The 22771-nt window shown below is 45.2% G+C and overlaps 1 protein-coding gene across 1 annotated transcript in view; it reads left to right on the top strand.

Annotated features, from left to right (window-relative positions):
- ryr1b (ryanodine receptor 1b (skeletal)) overlaps positions 1 to 22771 on the top strand; it is a 129163-nt gene that overhangs the window by 48946 nt on the left and 57446 nt on the right. The window contains exons 23-53 of the mRNA XM_083636928.1: positions 26 to 129; positions 274 to 357; positions 451 to 610; positions 931 to 1078; positions 2858 to 3063; positions 6205 to 6379; positions 6522 to 6730; positions 6851 to 7197; positions 7666 to 7801; positions 10783 to 10943; positions 11777 to 11939; positions 12099 to 12185; positions 12390 to 12616; positions 12710 to 13154; positions 13635 to 14183; positions 14309 to 14509; positions 15092 to 15197; positions 15288 to 15428; positions 17107 to 17380; positions 18090 to 18207; positions 18748 to 18880; positions 18995 to 19089; positions 19198 to 19333; positions 19422 to 19605; positions 19815 to 19926; positions 20070 to 20190; positions 20785 to 20954; positions 21138 to 21358; positions 21494 to 21584; positions 21984 to 22124; positions 22231 to 22391. Coding sequence (XP_083493054.1) covers positions 26 to 129; positions 274 to 357; positions 451 to 610; positions 931 to 1078; positions 2858 to 3063; positions 6205 to 6379; positions 6522 to 6730; positions 6851 to 7197; positions 7666 to 7801; positions 10783 to 10943; positions 11777 to 11939; positions 12099 to 12185; positions 12390 to 12616; positions 12710 to 13154; positions 13635 to 14183; positions 14309 to 14509; positions 15092 to 15197; positions 15288 to 15428; positions 17107 to 17380; positions 18090 to 18207; positions 18748 to 18880; positions 18995 to 19089; positions 19198 to 19333; positions 19422 to 19605; positions 19815 to 19926; positions 20070 to 20190; positions 20785 to 20954; positions 21138 to 21358; positions 21494 to 21584; positions 21984 to 22124; positions 22231 to 22391 — 5606 coding nt within the window. The remainder of the gene's footprint in view (positions 1 to 25; positions 130 to 273; positions 358 to 450; positions 611 to 930; positions 1079 to 2857; positions 3064 to 6204; positions 6380 to 6521; positions 6731 to 6850; positions 7198 to 7665; positions 7802 to 10782; positions 10944 to 11776; positions 11940 to 12098; positions 12186 to 12389; positions 12617 to 12709; positions 13155 to 13634; positions 14184 to 14308; positions 14510 to 15091; positions 15198 to 15287; positions 15429 to 17106; positions 17381 to 18089; positions 18208 to 18747; positions 18881 to 18994; positions 19090 to 19197; positions 19334 to 19421; positions 19606 to 19814; positions 19927 to 20069; positions 20191 to 20784; positions 20955 to 21137; positions 21359 to 21493; positions 21585 to 21983; positions 22125 to 22230; positions 22392 to 22771) is intronic.

Genomic DNA, 22771 nt, shown 5'->3' with positions numbered 1-22771 from the left:
AGTCCAACATAATCTTCCCCCACAGTTCAGGGATGACAACAAGAAGCTCCATCCCTGTCTGGTGGACTTCGAGAGTCTCCCTGAACCTGAGAGGAACTACAACCTGCAGATGTCTGCAGAAACCCTCAAGTGAGTTTTTGACTGAGTGAAAGTGAGAGATTTGAGTGACCCTCAAATCACTCCCTAACCCTAACCCTTACATTTGAGGATCAGAGGAGGTTTATTCTGTTTTGGACATGCTTTTTTAATGCCTGGATCCCGTCTATTTCACAGGACTCTCCTGGCACTGGGATGTCATGTTGGTATGGGTGACGAGAAAGCAGAGGAGAACCTCAAGCAGATCAAGATGCCCAAGACGTATGGGGACAATTATCTCTGGTTGTATTTACGGTACTTATTATCTGCATTGTGTTTCCTGTGTATCTCAGTGTGTGCTTGTCTCTCCTCTAGCTATGTGATGAGCAGTGGATACAAGCCTGCCCCCCTGGACCTGAACCATGTCAAGCTGACACCCAACCAGAACCAGCTGGTAGAGAAGCTGGCAGAAAATGGGCATAACGTGTGGGCAAGGGACCGGGTACGGCAAGGATGGACCTACAGCATTGTGCAGGTAACTTTTCCTCTACTATATTTAGCATTTATCAAAACATGGTCGTCCTTCATTTCCTTTTTCTGTGAAGTCTCTATGATTTTAATTAATTGACATTAACCAAATTATCTTTATATCATCAAATAAATCATTTAGATTGCTATGATTTAAAAAAAAAACCTGTGGCCATCAATAAAAGTACAATACTGTAACTCAGGTCGTCTTAGTGTGGCTGTTTCTGGAGTGCAGCACTCCTTTTCATGTTTTTTGTACAAATAGGCACACGCAATATTTTTTATTTTTGAATGATAAATAATGTTATGTTCTGTTCATCTCCACAGGACATCTTGAATAAGCGTAACCCTCGTCTGGTACCTTACAACCTGCTGGACGAGAGAACTAAGAAAACCAACCGAGACAGCGTCAACAACGCTGTCCGCACCCTCATTGGCTATGGCTACAACATTGAGCCTCCAGATCAGGAGAGCAGTAAGTTTGCTCATTCACCTTGATGCTGTTATCCGCTTAACACGGCATACAATTGATTGAATACAGGGTAATGTGTAACTTAAAGTGTAACTAACCTCCAAAACACTTTTTTTCAGCTTTTAACCAATATATATGACTTTGGGGGTGATGTGTGAAGAATTCTGGTCAGAATTTCCACATTTGACACCAAACTGTTGCCATTTTACCATTTGTATCATTTTTCAGCAGCATAACTGGCATAAGCGCCCTCTAAAGGTCGAACACTGCTTTTTTTTTTTTTCTCAAATGAATGGGAGATTAGGGGCACACTGACGTCACAGTGCCCCCAAAGACTATGGGATTTCAAGATAATTACTCCCCTACCCCCCCCTGTACCCTTTCGGCTCCTCAGAACTCCAAGCCTATTCCTATTGAAGATTGCTCTTAAAATACTGAACCAAACGTCGTCAAAGTTGGCACATGTCTTAATTATAGTTAGTTTCCTGCTGAATGTGTCACTACTTTATTAATATCTTACCTGGATAAGCTCGAATGATAATGTTTATATTATCAGTCCGAGTTGGAAGCACTGTCTCCAGCCCAGCCAGGCGGGAGCGGGCGGGAGAGAGTCGTACTGTAACCTCATGCACTAGCACCAAGCTCCGGGCGCGCGCGCAGCAGCAGCAGCAGCAGCAGCAGCAGCAGCAGCAGCAGCAGCAGCAGCAGCAGCTCTGTGCTCAGAGCACAGAGAGCACAGTCTGACATTTCCGCGGCTATCAGTCCGACTTGGAAGCACTTTCTCTCGGCCAGTCTGCTCTCTCATGCACCCGCGGGGGCGCGCGGCAGCAGCACACAGCAGCAGTGAGAGGCGGGGGCTTTCAACAGTCTGACATTTCAGCAAACAAATCTCGTCGCAGTTTAGCGGACATGTAAAATATAACGCTATACTACGACGTGACAATGTGACAAAGCTTCTCTAAACATATCGGCTAATATAATATCATCACTGTGTACAAGCAACGCCAACTTTAATGGAAATCAAGTCAGCAGAGCAGAGCGACTGGCTCTGTCTGTGTGTGTGTGCTGCTCGGGGGGATTCGCATGGGAACAGTGTGAGGAGGAGAAGAGCTCTGCGCTGCCTCCTGCGCCCTGAGAGGAAAAATCAGAGGTGTTGTAACTTTCAACAAGAATCACGAAAAGCCCCAAAACGCAAATTAAAAACGGATTTCATTGCGCGGTTTATCTCTAGTTAGACGAGGGAATTACGTGGAGAAATCTCGCATTGTGTTACCCCAGAGCGAGAGGTTTGTCCTCACTGTGTGCTGTGTGCTGCGAGCAGCGAGGCTCTTAACGTAAGCTTAGACAAGCCACATGCAAGCCACGCACACACACATGGGACAAAATGGGACAAAAATAATTAAATTTCTAGTTCGCCACTGAATGGCCAAATTGATATAACTATCAACCATTTCAGGATTTTCTGTTTCCATACAGGCCACCAGCGTTGGCTAGTTGTTGATATTTATAAAGATATCGCCCCTCTCAAATAAATTATTTTTGAGGCAGTAGGCAAACTGTAATGGCGTCGATTTCCGAAAAAAAATCTTGACTTAACACAGCCAAAGAGTCTAGTATAGACAAGAGTATATGTCATTTCTTGTTTTTTTCCATAGGTATTTTCAAATCACTGTTCTAATACATAGGGGTTAGTCCCCCTTTAACAATGCTTTTACCACACCCTGGACCTTTCCAGTATCTTCATTCTCTTCACTGGTCTCTTTCTCACCCTTTCCATTTTAGCTGGCCATGGCCTTGATAACGTCCGCGGGGACAAGGTGCGAATCTTCAGGGCAGAGAGGTCGTACGCCGTCACCCAGGGGAAGTGGTACTTTGAGTTTGAGGCAGTGACCACAGGTGAGATGAGAGTGGGCTGGGCCCGTCCCAGTGTCCGTGCCGACACTGAGCTGGGAGCAGACGAGCTGGCCTACGTCTTCAATGGCAACAAGGTTAGTGCACATCTTCCTGAGGACTGCATTCAAGACTGCCTCAGTCGAGTCCAAGTCAATTCCAAGACCATGTTCTGCTGCGTTTGAGTCAAGAAAGGGGTCAAGAGGCAAACTGAGTCCTATTTAAGACCAAAATATGCAATAAACAATGTACTGTAGCTGTAACATGTCCAAATAGAAAAATGATACTACAGTAAGGTTCTTAAGGATGAACAGAGATTTAGATGTGTCTTGGAAGTCCGCTCTCCAATGCATAGAAGTTAGAGAACTACATACCGTAAATTCCGGACCATAAGGCGCACCGGTGTATAAGCCGCAGCAGCAAAATTGCCTGTTTGTTACATATATAAGCCGCACCGGACTATAAGCCGCGGGTGTTTTAATGTTTTTTTTTTTTTTTTTGTGTTTTAATGTTTAATGACCATATGTAAGGGTTCGTGCACAGAGGGGATTGTCGGGAAAGAGATGGCTGTTTGGGGAAGCTCCCATTTATTAACATTTCAACAAAATAAATATAAAAAATAAAACAATAATAATAATAATAAAACAATCCTCAAAAGGATAAGGTGCTGTAAACAAAATAACTGTAAAACAATAATAAAACAATCCTCAAAAGGATAAGGTGCTGTAAACAAAATAACTGTAAAACAATAATAAAACAATCCTCAAAAGGATAAGGTGCTGTAAACAAAATACGGTAACTGTAAAACAATAATAAAACAATCAGAACAACAATCAAACCAGAAAAGTCATTACGGTAATCCTTCAACAATCAAACCAGAAAAGTAATTACGGTAATCCTTGTCTTCATCTTTTAGGTGAAGGTGCAGCAAACGGCTGTAAACAGAGTCAAAGTCAAGTCACTAATCCTCGTCTTCCTCTTCTTCCTGCGTACTGAAACCACCAAAGTCCTCAACTTCAGTGTCGGAAACGAACAGGTTCAGGGTGGCTTCGTCAACCACTCTCCTCTCTCCTTCGTTGTCACTCTCAAAACCAACGAACTCCTCTTCGTCACTGTCGGTGTCGGAATCGAACAGCCTCTGAAGGCCCTCAGCTGTGGCGGCGTCATCCTCTTCATCACGCAGCAGTCCAGCCTTTCGGAACCCGTTGGTGATCGTGGATGTTTTCACACTCCTCCACGCTGTCAGGATCCACTGGCAAACTTGAGCGAAAGTTGCTTTTCGCATGCGACCAGTTTTGGTGAATGATTTATCGCCGCTCGTCATCCACGCCTCCCACTGAACGCGTAGTGCCACTTTGAACGCACGATTGACACTGATGTCAAGTGGCTGCAGATGCTTCGTTGTGCCCCCAGGAATCACAGCTGGAATTGAGTTTGTGCTCTTGATGGCTGCTTTCACGGAATCTGTTATATGAGCCCTCATGCTGTCGAGAACGAGCAGAGCTTTTTTTTGGCGAAAGAATCCTCCAGGGCGCTTGACGTAGCACTCAGCCAGCCACTCCTTCATGACACTCTCCATCATCCATCCTTTCTTGTTGACTCTGAGGCATATCCCGCTGGGAATTTTTTCTTTCGGCATCGTGATCCGCTTAAAAATCACCATTGGCGGCAGCTTTACTCCAGATGCAGAGCAGGCGAGAACACAAGTGAAATTCGTTCTCTCGTGCCCAGTGGTTCTCAACGTGATCGACGATTCACCTTTCTTGTTAACAGTCCGAGTGAGTGGCAGGTCGAACGTCAAAGGCACTTCATCCATATTTATGATCTGCTCCGGTTCGATGGAATATTCCTTGATCTTCCTTTGTGTGAATTCGCCGAAGTTTGTGATTTTCTCCTGGTAGTCGGGAGGGAGTTGTTGGCACACAGTAGTTCTCGCCCTGACGGACAGTCCCTTTCGTCTCATGAATCGGAAGCACCAAGATGGGCCACCTCTGAAATGTTCAATTTTCATTTCGGTGGCGACTGTTTTGGCCTTCAGTCGGATCTGCACGGTGGAAACACCTCGGCCGTCTGCTCTCTGGGTCAACACCCAATCTTCAAGGGAATCTTCAAGTTCGGGCCATCTGCTTTTATGACCTCTGAAGGACTTTTTGGTCTTTTTACACTGAGACAGTTCCTCCTGCTGCCCCTTCCAACGCCTCACCATTGACTCGTTGATGCCAAGGCTACGTGCTGCTGCTCGATTTCCGTCTTTTAATGCGAGATTGACTGCTTTCAACTTGAAAGCTGCGTCGTGTGAATTTCTGCGTTTCTTCCCCATGGTGAGTGAGAGAGAGTTACCGGTAGTGCACGACCCTTTGCTGCTACTGCTCCTCTTGTTGTGATTCCGGTCTGCTACTATAATGAACTTTGAACCGGTAGGAGTAACCGGTTGATTTCCGCCAAATGATGTCAAGTCAAGTCAAATTTTATTTATATAGCACCTTTCATACACAAAGGCAATTCAAGGTGCTTTACAAAAAAATAATCGAAAAAACAAGCAGCAAAGCAATGCACATAAAATGTGCTGATGAAGCTGTGTAACCTGTAAAATCCATCGATTTTGGAGGTCACCGAGTGGCCGTTTGCTTACCGTAATTACCATATGTAAGGGTTCATGCACAGAGGGGATTGTCGGGAAAGAGATGGCTGTTTGAGGAAGCTCCCATTTACCGTATTAACATTTCAACAAAACAACATAACACAACACCACCTTTGTTTTTTTTTACAGTGCACACAGTGTCCGCGGTGTGGTGAAAAGAGGGCAAGAGAGGAAATTAAAACAGAAGTGGATTTATAGTTAGAAAGAGTGCTAAAGAAGAGAGATTTTTATTTTTTATTTTTAATTTTTTTCTGAAAAAATCCATAGATAAGCCGCACCGTTATATAAGCCGCAGGGCCAAAAAACGGGGAAAAAGCCGCGGCTTATAGTCCGGAATTTACGGTACATAGGTTTCTACGGGCGAAATCCCTTAAGTTGTTTGTAATGCTCCATAAAATTAACCACTTTTTAGATCTTTAAAAAACCAACATCCAATAGTGGCTGAGACCAAGACAAGTTAAGACCAAGGCAAGAAAAGTAGCACTACAACTCTGTTTTTTCCACTGAAAATGATCATGTGGTCATGAATGCATTCATATTTGAAGTTTGTGGCTTAGATCCAGATCATTTATTGATCTGGAACATTAACCTTCTCCAGGCCCAGCGTTGGCATATTGGCAACGATCCATTCGGTCGCCAGTGGCAGTCTGGTGATGTGGTCGGCTGTATGATCGACCTGGTTGAGATGAACATCATGTTCACACTCAATGGAGAGATGCTGATCAGCGACTCGGGCTCGGATATGGCTTTCAAGGACATCGAAATTGGGGAAGGTAAGAAAGGCACAGTCATTTTACTTCATTAGATTAGCATTAGCAGTAGTACTGTAGTACTATATTTAAACTCTTTAACTATCATAAGCACTGTTTTCCGTAATCTTTTGCAATGCTATTTACGGATGATTTCCCCCCTCAGGTTTCATCCCGGTGTGCACTCTGGGCCTGTCGCAAGTCGGAAGGATCAATCTTGGTCAGAATGTTAGCAGCCTGCGCTACTTTGCCATCTGTGGCCTGCAGGAAGGGTTTGAACCCTTCGCCATCAACATGAAGCGAGACATCACTATGTGGTTCAGTAAGAGCTTGCCACAGTTTGTGCCTGTACCCACCGATCACAACCATATTGAGGTAACTACTCAACAATAACAAATGATACAACAGTGATACTTTTGTGTGAAAAATGCTTGGACACTCCTTCATGTCTGACCAGATAACATATTGACCTTTAACCTTCTTGTTCTCTCACAGGTGTCCCGTGTGGATGGGACAGTGGACAGTGCCCCCTGTCTGAAGCTGACCCACAAAACATTCGGCTCCCAGAACGCCAACACCGACATGCTGTTCCTGAGACTCAGCATGCCTGTGCAGTTCCACGAAACCTTCAAGATCCTGGCGGGCACCACGCCGCTCACCCGTGCCCTCACCATCCCGGAGGAGGAGGTGGTGGTGGTGGAGCCCGACTCGGAGTTTGAAGTGCTGAAGAAGTCTGCCAGCCGCAAGGAGCAGGAGGAGGAGAAGAAGGAGCCATCTGTGTCTAAGGAACTCTCTGTGGAGAATGAGAAGGACAGTATGTCAGAGAAAGGCAAGAAGACAGGGTAAGTTTGTGGGACTGAAAGGTGCACTACTGTTGAATAATTTAGTATAAACTTAAAAGCAAATGTGCACGAGAGAAGAAAAATGCAGGTTATTTTGGCAAGTTCTTTTGTTTGAAGTCAGAGGAGAATATTGAGGTTGTGTTCTAGTGAGAAGCACACACAGGGGACATTATGGAACATTCACGTCATTCATGTCCTTGAATCGATAAGGACCAGACACAAAGTCTTGGTAAATCCATCAAAAGTAGGACAGCAGCACTAAAGCATAGAAAGGAATGAAAGAGGTAACGTGTATTTGGAGTACCCTAGACAGTTACATCAGACAGTTACTGGTTGCCTAGTGTAACTTCTAAGTCAGGTTGAATGGAATGGAAATTTAATGCCAGTGAAGTTGCATACCAGTTAGAATTGAGACATGCCTGTTTAAAGAGAATTCCCTCAACTCATCTTGTATTCGGTGCACATCAGATTCTTTCAGAAGGCGAAGAAGGCTGCCACGACAACTCTTGGCCCCCCTCCTGCCCCTCCCGCTGTGCCTCGTTTGGTGGAAGATGTTGTCCCTGATGACAGAGACGACCCCGAGATCATCCTCAACACCACCACTGTGAGCTCAATGTTACCCTCTCCTAATGTCACATTTACAGTACAGGCATCACACCTCTCCTAATGTCACATTTACAGTACAGGCATCACACCTCTCCTAATGTCACATTTACAGTACAGGCATCACACCTCTCCTGATGTCACATTTACAGTACAGGCATCACACCTCTCCTAATGTCACATTTACAGTACAGGCATCACACCTCTCCTAATGTCACATTTACAGTACAGGCATCACACCTCTCCTAATGTCACATTTACAGTACAGGCATCACACCTCTCCTGATGTCACATTTACAGTACAGGCATCACACCTCTCTTCATGTCACATTTACAGTACAGGCATCACACCTCTCCTAATGTCACATTTACAGTACAGGCATCACACCTCTCCTAATGTCACATTTACAGTACAGGCATCACACCTCTCCTAATGTCACATTTACAGTACAGGCATCACACCTCTCCTGATGTCACATTTACAGTACAGGCATCACACCTCTCTTCATGTCACATTTACAGTACAGGCATCACACCTCTCTTCATGTCACATTTACAGTACAGGCATCACACCTCTCCTGATGTCACATTTACAGTACAGGCATCACACCTCTCCTAATGTCACATTTACAGTACAGGCATCACACCTCTCCTGATGTCACATTTACAGTACAGGCATCACACCTCTCCTAATGTCACATTTACAGTACAGGCATCACACCTCTCCTAATGTCACATTTACAGTACAGGCATCACACCTCTCCTGATGTCACATTTACAGTACAGGCATCACACCTCTCTTCATGTCACATTTACAGTACAGGCATCACACCTCTCCTGATGTCACATTTACAGTACAGGCATCACACCTCTCCTAATGTCACATTTACAGTACAGGCATCACACCTCTCCTGATGTCACATTTACAGTACAGGCATCACACCTCTCTTCATGTCACATTTACAGTACAGGCATCACACCTCTCCTAATGTCACATTTACAGTACAGGCATCACACCTCTCCTGATGTCACATTTACAGTACAGGCATCACACCTCTCCTAATGTCACATTTACAGTACAGGCATCACACCTTTTCTGATGTCACATTTACAGTACAGGCATCACACCTCTCCTGATGTCACATTTACAGTACAGGCATCACACCTCTCCTAATGTCACATTTACAGTACAGGCATCACACCTCTCCTGATGTCACATTTACAGTACAGGCATCACACCTCTCTTCATGTCACATTTACAGTACAGGCATCACACCTCTCCTGATGTCACATTTACAGTACAGGCATCACACCTCTCTTCATGTCACATTTACAGTACAGGCATCACACCTCTCTCCATGTCACATTTACAGTACAGGCATCACACCTCTCTTCATGTCACATTTACAGTACAGGCATCACACCTCTCTTCATGTCACATTTACAGTACAGGCATCACACCTCTCCTAATGTCACATTTACAGTACAGGCATCACAATTATTATTATTATTGGTTGGTAAAGTCAGTTGGTTCGACTGGCATGTTCTGCTGAGCTGAGTTCTATTTATACAGTTTTAATTCATCATACTATTTAACCTGAAGGATAAATGATGAAGAACATATGTCTGCAGATAAGTAACATCAAAATTGCAATATTTGGTACAAACTAATGATTTTTATTAAGGATGTTTAGGCAAAACCATGCATACAGTAACTGTAGAAAATATACTTCTATTTCTATATTCTTCTATTTTAAAGGCGCTAAATGCGATATTTACAGTAGCCCTACTAGATGCCCGCAAAACACTAGGCTTTGTTGTCAGCCTGCTTGAGCGTTGGAGCGGCCCAGGTCTGCTCTTTTGTGTGTGATGTTGCCCTCCCCCACATTTATAAATAGAGAGAGCTTCTCAGGGAGGCTTGAGTGTATTATGTGTATCAACCTGTGGCTGTGATCACAAAAATGACTGTGGCTGTGAAAGAAAGGTTAGTCTCTGATTGTATGGCAGTTTGGGACCGTGTGTTTTCTGGTTTTGTTTCAGTGCGGTAGGTCGCCTGTGTGGCTCACTCTGCATGTCTGGTCTGGGTTGCCTAATGGCCGGTTCACACACACGCCTACGCCTACGCCTATGCCTATGCCTACGCCTATGCCTACGCATATAGGCATTGCTTCATGCACGCCTGGCGCCTATTTTCGTTCACACAGGACGCCACGCTCTGCGCTACGCTGAACACATGAGCAGCGTTTTTTTTACACTTTTCAGATCTGATTTATAGCATGGGTGAGTCCTCTTTTTTATTGTAATGTGCAAGTGAGGATGTCTGTCTATTTCCTGGCCCGCTGTAATTGTTATTTTCCCTCGGGTAATCATGTGACTATGAGTCATCAACACCATGAGTGATACATGCATTGAGACAGGGGGGGTATATATACATCTGACAGAAAAGACGTTAATAGACGAACACATGAAGGACAGCTCTCCTACTATGCACTCGTTAATTCGCGCTCCACCCTCCCTTTTGGGCAAACTCGGTAGAAAATATGGCCCAAGTCCACCAGAAACAACAGCCAGCTTGACAGTTCAGCGCGCCTAGAGCTGAAAAATAGAACAGACGCCTAAACGATAAATGCAGCGCAGCGTAGGCACAGCGCGAGCGTGGCTTCAGCACAACGTGGCAGCGGTATGTGTGAACGCTCTCGTCTGTTAACAAGGACGCCTAAATTTTAGGCGTTGCTTAAAGCGTCGCTCTAGGCGTGTGTGTGAACGTGGCGTAATGTAGACAGCAGACACCTATAGCAGAGCAATGACAGTGCATATGGTGGCATGAGAAGCCGTGCTTATGTGTTTTATAGACTGTTTGTGTTTACATCTGACATTACAGCTCTAGCGCGACATCTAGTGGGCAATTTTTTTTGCATATAGCTCCTTTAAGTTTTCTCACTCAGATGAAATGCTTTCTTCTGTCCCTTTTTCTGTTTTCAGTATTACTATTCTGTGAGGATCTTTGCGGGACAAGAGCCTTCAGCTGTGTGGATTGGCTGGGTCACTCCTGACTACCACCAGTACGACCCGACCTTTGACCTCTCCAAAGTGCGCAACGTCACAGTCACTGTAGGAGATGACAGAGGGAACATACACGACAGGTCAGTCTATTTTACACAGAAATGTAAATAATCTAATACATCAGAATAATTACTAAGTACTAAGTACTTCAAAATGTTAAGTGAGTATGTATATTAGTAATGTATATTTTCCTCAACCTTTGTTTAAGATGTCAGACAGATGAAGGGATTTCATTCACAACAACAACCTTGTTGTTAAAGCCCCATTCTGTAGTTTTTCTATTTGGGGAAACAGTGCCCCCACCTAAATGCTACACTTTCAGATATCAGCCTTATTTTACATTTCTGCTTCTACTTTGCTTACCTTTCTGCAGTGTTTATAACTGGTTCGCTGGAAGAAAAGTAGCTCCAAATATCCCCAAATATTCTTGTCTCAACTTGTTTCAGTGAGAGAAGTAGCTAATTGTGCCGCTAATTAAGCGAAACATGTTTCACTTCCTATACGTACTTCACAATAAAAGCAGCAACTTTTAATTTGAAGGGGCTCTGCAGCAAATTAAAAAAAGAGTTAAAAGTTCCAGGCAACTTGACACCATCAAGCCAATCTGGGATGCAGACACCAAAAATCCATAGTGCAGGTCAGGAACAGGCCTTCAGGGTGGTGTGGGAATGACAAGTGCTATTCTCCCTATTAGAAGTCACTATACCATCAAAATGATTGGCTGTTATATTAAGGTAAAATAATTACATAATGGGGGTTTAAGTAGGCAGCAATACAGAACACACAACACAGAGGCATGATGAAGATACAGGAAGATACCTACTCGAGCCTACCTACTGTATACCCTCTCTATCAGATGAACTATAGTAGTGAATTAATAATGAACTGGATCCTGTTCACTGTCACCTTGCAGTATGAAGCACAGCAACTGTTACATGGTGTGGGGAGGAGATCTGGTCAGCAACCAGCAGACCCGCTTCAGTCAGGAAGACATGGTGGTCGGCTGCCTGGTCGACCTGGCAACGGGCCTCATGACCTTTACAGCCAATGGGAAGGAGATCAACACCTTCTACCAGGTACTGGTGTAGTCGGTCCAACTCTACGTCGCATGAGTTGTCCGGCTCACAAATTGGGTCAGAAACGGGCTCAATTCGTACAATGTATGCTTGGCTTAAGGGGTCTGGATGGGTTATGTTACATTGCGGAGCTGTAACCCCGGAGGTGTTTTGTTTCAGGTGGAGCCGAACACCAAGCTGTTCCCTGCCGTCTTCGTTCAGCCCTGCAGTCAGAACCTGGTGCAGATGGAGCTGGGCAAACTCAAGGTCAGGATCTGCCTTTAGTCATACACCGCTCTATATATTCACTGCAGCTTCCCTCGCTAGTCTCTTTTGTCAATTCCATATGCCTGTTCTCTTGCAGACTGTTCTTTATATTTCCAGTGCTTTTTCCTTTATCCCACTTTCAATTGCAGACTCTGTAATTACTTTCCACCCCCTACACCCCCCCCCCTCTCTCTCTCATATTAGAACATCATGCCCATCTCAGCAGCCATGTTCCGCAGTGAGCGTACCAACCCGGTGCCTCAGTGTCCTCCCCGGCTGGACATCCAGATGCTGACCCCAGTCATCTGGAGTCGTATGCCCAACCACTTCCTCAACCCAGAGGTGGGCAAAGTGAGCGAGAGGCTGGGCTGGAGTGTGGAGTGCACCGAGCCTCTCATCATGATGGCCCTTCACATTCCAGAGGAGAACAGGTTAGAGACAGTAAACACTGCAGGCACTCCAGGACTTAGTAGGGCAATGTTATCTTATCAATACTGACCCATGGGTCTGCCTCTCTTCCTCAGGTGTATTGACATACTGGAGCTGTCAGAGCGTCTGGATCTGATGAAGTTCCACTACCACACCCTCATGCTCTACTGCGCTGTGTGTGCACTGGGCAACAACCGTGTGGCCCACGCCCTGTGCAGCCACGTGGACGAGTCTCAGCTGTTCTACGCCATCGAGAACACCTACCTGCCCGGACCGCTCCGCAGCGGCTACTACGACCTGCTCATCAGCATCCACCTGGAGTCTGCTAAGCGGGCGCGCCTGGGCACCAACAAGGAGTTCATCGTGCCCATGACCAAGGAGACGCTCAGCATCAAGCTCTATCCCGATGCGGAGAAGGCCCACTCGCTGCCCGGAGTTGGCCTCACCACCTGCTTACGGCCCAAGCTGCATTTCTCATCCATCAACTTTGTGGGCACGGACCCTGACCTGTACACCCTCAGTCCTGTCTTGCCGCTGCAGGTACAGTAAAAGGCTAGAGAATAGGGATGGGACTGTATATCGAATTTAATATATTGCACTACAAAAATATGACAATACGTAGTGTTGTTGGCCAGAAAAATTAATCGCGGTATTAGCTATAGTTTATGCTGCTGTACAGTGGTAATCATAAATGAGACAGCTTGCCCATCACAATTTCACAAGCTCTCTATTCAAATTGTATTATTAGCATTTTGTAATAACTTTTTTTTATTGTTTTTTACATTCTAGCAAGCCAACAACAATGCTAGGAGCATTTGTGGCTCGGAAATAAACATAATTCTGCAATGTCAGCCTTTGCTGATGTTTAGTTTATTTATTACATCATATCATGGTTGTATTGAATTGTGAACTCCATATCGCTTGTCAAATCATATAAGGAGTTAAGCAAATCCCATGCCTACTAGCGAGGGATTGTTTCTTAATTTGTATATGAACCCATCCTATTCTCTCCCCCCTCAGGAGCTGAAGACCAAGGCCATCAGCATGTTGACAGAGGCTGTGCTGGATGGCAGTCAGGCCATGCGGGATCCAGTAGGGGGCAGCGTGGAGTTCCACTTCGTGCCCATCCTGAAGCTCATCAGCACGCTGCTCATTATGGGCATCTTCAACGACGAGGACACCATGCATATCCTCAAGATGATCGACCCCAGTGTCTTCGGTCCAAAGAAGGTGGCGGAGGAGGGAGAGAAAGCAGAGGAGGAGGTAGCCGGCAAAGAAGAAAGTGGGGAGGTGAAGGAGAAAGAGGATGAGGAGGCATCTGAGGCCGAGCTGGAGGATGAAGGAGTGGGTGAAGAGGAAGAGGGGGAACTGAAAGATGTGGAGAAAGGAGAGGAGGAGGGGGCGGAGCCTAAGGAGGAGGGGGGAGAGGCCAAGGCAGTCAAAGTGGGCGGAGAGAAGGTGGAGGAGGAGAAGGAGGCAGAAGCAGTCGAGGTAGAAGCGAAAGAAGAAGAGGAAGGTCTGGAGGAAGGCTTGCTCCAGATGAAGCTGCCAGAGTCTGTCAAACTGCAGGTCACTTTCACATTCATAAACCATCTTCTATCTGCCATCAATTCTGCATCTAGACACCTTTGCAGAATATTTTCTATTCTTACACATCTTAACCTTTTGCTCCTCTCTTACTCCCCCTCTCTCAGATGTGCACACTGTTGCAGTATTTCTGCGACTGTGAGCTGCGACACAGAGTGGAGGCCATTGTGGCGTATTCGGACCAGTTTGTCGCCGATATTCAGAGCAACCAGCGCGTGCGCTACGCAGCTCTGATGAGAGCCTTCACCATGAGCGCTGCTGAGACTGCACGCAAGACTCGCGAGTTCCGCTCCCCACCGCAGGACCAGGTACTTTTCACCAGTAACCTACTTCATACCCACCAAATATGTAGTATTGGGGCTGAAATTTAAGTTTACGTTTGGTTTATCTTACGCATCTTATCTGATCTATCAATGCCAAGTCACTGTTTGTGTCCTTGTGGAGAATGTCCTTCTTAAGCTGTCTCAGAGTGAACACATCTTTACAGGTTGAAATGGGCTGTATGTGTGACGTTGCACAATTGATTGAGATATTCTGATGTTTTCCCAGCTGATTCAACTGGCTCTACTATAGACTCTAGTACCATTCATTCTGCTTCCAAGTCGTTGCCATTCCTTCTCATCAGCCAGACCACTATCCTCATGCTGGCTCGGTTGGCAAGTCAACTTCTGAGACCTTTATGAGCCTCTTGTCCTTTCATTTTGAAATTGTGCTTCAGCCATTAAATATTATGCTAAAAGCATGATCGAGGACACAAGAATGCACAAGAAATTGAGAAAGAAAAGAAACCCAGAGAGGCTTACGGAAATGTCTCTTACCAAGAGAAAGGAAGGAGCAGAAAAAAAGATAAGTTGTGCTGATAAAGATGTCCTAATGTGTTCCTCTTCAAGGTTATTTTGCTGACCAACTTCAAGCATGACGACGAAGACTCCCCCGTACCTGAGGAGGTCCGGGACACTCTGACAGAGTTCCACAAGGACACTCTGCTTCACTGTGGTAAGGACCCGTCATCTGCTCTTTCTCACCACTCTGTGGATTGACTGTGGACGTTAATATTAATCCTTGAAATTCCTTTTCTGCACATAGGTATCCATATTGAGGAGGAGACAGAGGAGGAGGAGGTGGACACCTCACTGAAGGGCAGGCTCATCAGTCTGGTGGACAAGGTCAAGACCTTCCGCAAGAAGAAGGAGGAGGAGCCAGAGGCCGAGGAGGAAGTGAAACCCAGTAAGACTATGGCCCAATTCCAATCCGCCCCCTAAAGACTCAATCCCTGCACCCTCACTCCCTCTAATGGCCGCCATCTGAAAGTGGTTGAGTCATCAAGTGTGGAAGGGATCCACATTGGATAAATAGGAGGATTGGGACAGCAGAGCCCTTTGCACTGATGTTGACTCTGGCAGGTTTGGGGCTCGCTATATATTGTTTATTGTCAAGACGCCTAAGGCGTTTGAGGGATAGACTCCCTGATGAGTCTGTTCTCATCCAGGCTCTGGCTCTACAGAGTGGACAACAGGTCATTTAAAAATAAATGTAGCCTATACTGCAAAATCTGCAATCTGCAACATGTGGAATTATAATTAAAATAAGCGTAATAATGACATGTCACCCAACATTATACACAATGTCAATACTGTACAATACAGATTCGGTAAAACTATTTCTCATTCATCAAAAAAGTTGTGGATTGCAATTGTAGAAATGATCGATGATTATTCTAGGATTGTGTAAAATAACTACTTGCATTCCTCTGATATAATATTTTTGTCTAATCTGAAATCCATATTAATGTAATGTTTCATTGTCAATTAAGGCATTCCAGCGCACTCGCAAACACCGCGTTCGTTTCGCGCGTGTGTTCTTTTATTTTTTTGACAGATATTTGCAGCCTTCCCCGTTTTATACGTCACAACGCTATGCATTGTGGGCAATTCCCTTTCCGTAAGTGGCCACAGCTGCTCCCTTACGGTAAGGGGGCAGAAAGGGCTCACTCCGAGCCCTCATTCACTTTGCGATTTCAGCGTGGGACATCCCTAAACCCTCACTCCCTTCACGTGAACGCGCCTCTAAGGGGGTGAGTCAGTAAGGGGGTGAATTGGAATTGGGCCTATCACTCTGTCAGGCTCACTGTCAAATATCTGACAGATTTGATTGACTGGCTTATATGTCATAAAAATGTAACTCTAATATTTACCTCTCATAATATTCTTCTCTGTGGGGTGTCTGGGTAATGTAGAGGTGAAAGCACTCGCCTACTACTGCGGAGACCTGGGTTCAATTACCGGCAGCGGTACTTCCGGGTTGATCAGTCGTTCCTAGAGGCACATTTGGCCGCCTTTTCTGGGTGGGAAGCCAGTGGGGTATGAGTCCTGGTCGCTGCACTAGTGCCTCCTCTGGTCAATCGAGGTGCCTGTTCGGGGTGAGGGGAACTGGGGGGAATAGCGTGATCTTCCCACGCGCTACATCCTGCCGGTGAAACTCCTTGCTGTCAGGTGAAAAGAAGCAGCTGATGACTGCACATAAATTGGAGGAAGCATGTGGTAGTTATGGCTCTACCCAGATCGGCAGATGGAGTGGAGCAATGACCGGGACAGCAGGTGCAATTAATTGGCCAAGTCCTGTAAAATTGGGGAGAACAATCACTCTGCCTGCAACACATCTAAAAGCATTAGCATTAGCATTAGTTTGAGTGTCCTGTGGACTCAATGAGTTTTCCACCCTGCCAAGCATAACATTCTGTGGGGAAAGACTGAATTTGGTGATTTGGGGGAATTTAAACATATTGAATTGAATATTGGGACAAAATATGAGCAGATTCAATCCAAAACTGTTGGCATCGTCCATCAAAAATCCCAATCGGTCAAACTCTATAATAGACATACCGCTCTGTGTTCCCTCCACCAAGGCAGCCTTCAGGAACTGATCTCCCACACGATGATCCATTGGGCGCAGGAGTCGTTCATCCAGAGCCCGGGGCTGGTGCGCCTGATGTTCAGCCTGCTCCACAGGCAGTATGACGGGCTGGGGGAGCTGATCCGAGCACTGCCCAAGGCCTACGTCATCAGTGCTGTGTCAGTCCAGGACACCATGGACCTGCTGGAGTGCTTGGGACAGATCCGCTCACTGCTCATCGTTCAGATGGGCCCAGAGGAAGAGCGGCTTATGATCCAGAGCATCGGGTCGGTGTCGGGTTAATATGTGTGATCGCAGCCAATTTGCACTGTTGTTATCTTTGGCTCTGATATAATTAGGAGAGCATGAAAAGAAAGAAATCAGTTGATGTTAGTCTTACGGTTACTTACATTTTCTGTGATATTGTATTTTGGGCAGCTGTCGTTTATGCTACATTGGTGTAGCAGTGTAGTGGTGTATTGCATGTAGGTGACAGCAGTGAGTAGAAGATGGCCATTCAAATGGATACATGCTTTCAAGTGCAAAAAAGTGGATTTTATACAAAAAGTGTGGGCTACTACTAGCCCCCCACCTCGTTCGAAAACCGTCTTCATTTCAGTGCCCAGCTAAAGTAAGTAATGTCTAGTGACCGAAGTGTAGATAGAGGGAAAACATTTGTCAGTGACAGAGCCTAGGAGAGGAGAAAATCCCCTGACAAAGAGCCGTAACATTGACATTCTAGAGCAGGATGAAATGTCACAGGACCTTACTAATATAATAGGGCGGTGGGGAAGCGGCGACCCACATGAACACAATCCATCAACTGAGCATGCAAAGGCCTAGCTCTATTAGTAAGATATGTCAGGTCCTGTGACATTTCATCCTGCTCTAGAATGTCAATGTGTAACTATCTTGTATTGAGTCAGTAATGTTTACTGTATTCATCCTACTTCATGTGAAACTGTGATTCTGAAATCTTGCGTCCCCCTTCCCCAGGAATATCATGAACAACAAAGTGTTCTACCAACACCCGAATTTGATGAGAGCCCTTGGTATGCATGAAACTGTCATGGAGGTGATGGTCAATGTATTGGGCGGAGGAGGAGACTCCAAGGTAACTGTCCTGATTTTCAGTGTACCTTTTATTGTAGAACAATATAACCAGGGATGAGAGAGGAGGTCCACAATGGAAATAAGCCTTTTGGCTTTATTGTGTTTTTAACCTCGATGATTTTTAATTGTATGTATTCTTGCTGGAAGGAGATGTATACATATCTTTTTTAAATTCTCAAATAAATCCAATCCAATCCAATGAGAGAAGGCTAATGACGTGAATGTGATAAAACATCAAAGTAGTGATTAAAAAGCTAATGGGGTTTTTAATGTACGGTAATCTAAAAAACAAGAGCAAAGACATTTCTTCCCTTATAAATAAAGTATATATATAATGAATAAAGTTTTAATGACTTAAATTCATTCATTCATTCATGCATTCAATAAATCATTCCTTCCTTTACTTGAGGCACCTTTCAACCACTTTCCTTCATTCACAAGTGCGTGTACCGTTGATACCTTGTGCCAACTTGCGCTGAAGACAGGGCAGCCCATAGCAGACACAGAGTATCTGATGGCTGTTTTCACTTCCCCTCTCCAGGAGATTCGATTCCCCCAAATGGTGACGAACTGCTGTCGTTTCCTGTGTTACTTCTGCCGTATCAGCCGTCAGAACCAGCGCTCCATGTTTGACCATCTCAGCTACCTGCTGCAGAACAGTGGCATCGGCCTCGGTCAGTGTCAGCCACGCTGTCCAGTCAGACCAGTGGGACCTTGACCGCTCACTGGTTGTACAGTATGTGTTGAAAAACAAATAGAGGCTGAATGCATTTGTATTGGTTGTGCAGGCATGCGGGGTTCCACCCCTCTGGATGTGGCTGCCGCCTCCTGCATTGACAACAATGAGCTGGCCTTGGCTCTGCAGGAGCAGGAACTGGAAATGGTTTGAGAAAATAGAAATAACCATAAGAAAAAAATGCCAGAACGGTCACAAGGGCCAGGTTAACTCATTACGTCTCTTGGTCTTTCCCTTATATCCATGGTGATGTAGGTGGTGACCTACCTAGCAGGCTGTGGACTTCAGATGTGCCCCATGCTGCTAGCTAAGGGCTATCCTGACATCGGCTGGAACCCCGGCGGAGGAGAGCGATACCTGGATTTCCTGCGCTTTGCCGTCTTTGTCAACGGTCAGCCGCGTCACATAGTGATTTACCTATTTGCTTTTGTGCGGTGAGTAATAATTGTCATTAATACCTGCACTCCTTCTTCTCACAGGAGAGAGCGTGGAAGAGAATGCCAACGTTGTGGTGCGTCTGCTCATTCGTCGCCCCGAGTGTTTCGGGCCGGCGCTGAGAGGAGAGGGAGGCAACGGTCTGCTGGCTGCCATCGAGGAGGCCATCAAGATCTCCGAGGATCCCGCTAGGGATGGGCCTACTGTCAAAAAAGATAGGCGCTTCATGTAAGTGGTGGCACAATACAGTATATGCAGTACATTATGTGATGCTTGAAATGTAAAAACTATCAACTGTAAAGGCATAGTTTTCATTCATTTCATTTCAAGACATAGTTTTCATTCAAAGAAATATGATAAAAAATTCATACCGAACGAATCCAACAATTTGTTTTGCCATGCCAGTATGTTTGTGATCCTCATTTCCTGATTGACAGGTTTGGTGGTGAGGAACAGCAGGAGGAGAACCGCATCCATCTGGGAAATGCCATCATGTCCTTCTACTCGGCCCTCATTGATCTGCTGGGCCGCTGTGCTCCTGAGGCGCATGTGAGTGGAATGGCTTTATCACACCATTGATTTCTCTTAAGCCTCAAGGAACAGCGGTATGTGATGGTGGAGCTGTAGTTATGTTAGACATAGAGCTTATCTACATGTCTCACATGTCTTACTGTACATGTCCATGTCTGCAGCTGATCCAAGCAGGCAAGGGTGAAGCTCTAAGGATCCGGGCCATCCTGAGGTCTCTGGTGCCCATAGAGGACCTGGTGGGAGTCATCAGCCTGCCGGTGCAGATCCCCGCCTACGGCAAAGGTTAGATTCAATGGAACAGGTATCGACATATTACAACAACAAAACAAAAAAAAAGCATGGGAAAAAATGTGAGTATCCTCTATGTCAGCCATTCCCAACCTGTCAGAGGAGGCCCACTGGTGGGCTGCGAAGGTATTGCAAGTGGGCCACCAAATCATTTGCAAAACATTACAATTTTATTTGGGGGGAGGGGGGATGTATTATTATTATGCATGAGAATGAATTTTCCATTGTTGAATGATACCGTTATTTCATTTGTAATCAATTATTCTTGAATTAGCCTATTTGCAGCCAGCCTCTCACTTTTAGTTTCTGATTTCTGTGTGGTGCTGATGGACAGCTCCTTTTATCATTAAAATAAAAAAGTGCTCTAAGAACGCATTATCTGGCCTGGAGTTGGAAAAGGTTGGGAACCCTGGTCTATGTGTTTTTAGGTGATATTATTATATATGTCTTTTGGCCAGCGCCCTATATCTGGCTTTGTCCAGTCCAATTTGCGTGCCGATTTGAGTGCCGATGCTCGTGAACGCTTTATCGCACTGGCCATATGCTAGGTTCCGACCTAGCCTTGTTCTTTTTTCATCCTAACTCCAGATGGTCACATTATTGAGCCCAAGATGTCGGCCAACTTTGTGCCGGACCACAAGGCCTCCATGGTGCTGTTCCTGGACAGAGTGTACGGTATTGACAACCAGGACTTCTTGCTCCATGTGCTGGAGGTGGGCTTCCTGCCTGACATGAGGGCTTCCGCCTCCCTGGACACGGTGAGCGGGCAGACAGACTACGAATACAGTGTGAAATGGAGAGAGTCACCCCACTTCTGTCATTCCAGATGCATTCTAGAAATCTATACCTTTACGTTGATGTTATTCTCTGATTAAAGAAATACATTGCCCAGCTTTCGGTGTAAGTTAACAGTAATATTACTGTCTTCCTCCTGACTATAGGTGGCATTCAGTACGACTGAAATGGCCTTGGCGCTGAACCGCTACCTGTGTTCGGCTGTGTTGCCTCTGCTCACCAAGTGCGCCCCGTTGTTTGCCGGCTCAGATCACCGCGCCATCATGATCGACTCCATGCTGCACACCATCTATCGCCTGTCCCGTGGCCGAGCCCTCACCAAGGCCCAGAGGGACGTCATTGAGGAGTGCCTCATGTCCCTCTGCAGGTCAGTCATAGAATCTCATCCACAGCACTTCAGAAGCATATTGATTATCTGATTCATAATCTATCAGTATCAATGAGTGATATAGCTTCAGCAATGGTGCTTATATACAGGGATATTTACTCTGCACATTCACAGGAACCTTCGTCCCTCCATGCTGCAGCATCTGCTTAGAAGGCTGGTATTTGATGTGCCTATCCTCAATGAATATGCCAAGATGCCTCTTAAGGTTTGAATTTTATTTTATTTTATTTTATTTAAAAAGATCTGAACTTACATTTGTCCACATGAATTCAATATGGCAAGTGACCAGATTTTTATACTATTTTATACTACTATTTAACTATTTGACTATTTGATTATTAAATTAGAAATATGTGCTACAGTATACTGTACTAGGCATCTCGCATACGCAGCTCGCCCACTGCGCGTCGAATAAGCAGCTCGGTCAGGTCACCCGCACGGGTGCTCTTTACACCCCCTGAAAGTTTCAGCTCGATCGCACGTAAAACGGCATAGCTGTGGCTGGCACAAAAATGTAAACAGACAAACATTGCCCACATTGACAAATTTATATACAGTATATCAATATTTTTCTCATTATTCCCCTCTTTTTAACTTGTTTCAGCTGTTGACCAATCACTACGAGCGTTGCTGGAAGTACTACTGTTTGCCTAACGGCTGGGCAAACTTCGGTGTGACCTCAGAGGAGGAGCTGCATCTTTCACGTAAACTCTTCTGGGGCATCTTTGAATCTCTGGGACACAAGGTGAGAGCTGGATCTGTTGGTGGCAACATAGTATTAATACTGTTATCACAAGGATCAAGGTTTCAGCATTATTAACCTGATCTGTCTGACCTCGTCTCAATTCTAGAAATTTGATGCAGATCTCTTCAAGATCGCCATGCCCTGCATTTGTGCTATAGGAGGAGCCATCCCTCCTGACTATGTGGACGCCAGCTACTCTGTCACTGAGAAAAAGGCTTCTGTAGATGCTGAGGGCAACTTTGATCCAAAACCAGTGGAGACCACCAAGTGAGCACTGGGAGAAAAATACAAGAATAGTACCAAAATAGTTGGTGACACTTTCCAGTATCCTTATAGTTATTAACCTATGGAAGATTACTGTAAGTACATAATGATACACAGTAATACTGTGTAAGTAATTTCCTTAATATATAATGTACTTACAAATAAACAACAATATATAATATATTAAATACACTATACATTCGGAACCTTTCATTAGTGAGCTGCACTAAACTGGTTCCCTAGAATAGAATAGAATTATACAATATAAGCTATGAATGCTACAATATACTGAGCATTACTCTGCGTACTTGCAATATTTTTTCTATAGGTTAATCTGCAGGTTATTACACCTTAGTGAAGGCATTCCAAAGTTAAGTGTTTCT

The sequence above is a fragment of the Poromitra crassiceps genome (genome assembly GCF_964638095.1).
Source record: "Poromitra crassiceps genome assembly, chromosome: 5".
Taxonomy (NCBI): domain Eukaryota; kingdom Metazoa; phylum Chordata; class Actinopteri; order Beryciformes; family Melamphaidae; genus Poromitra; species Poromitra crassiceps.
The sequence above is the reverse complement of the archived record's forward strand: the minus strand, read 5'-3'. Positions and strand labels throughout refer to the sequence as shown.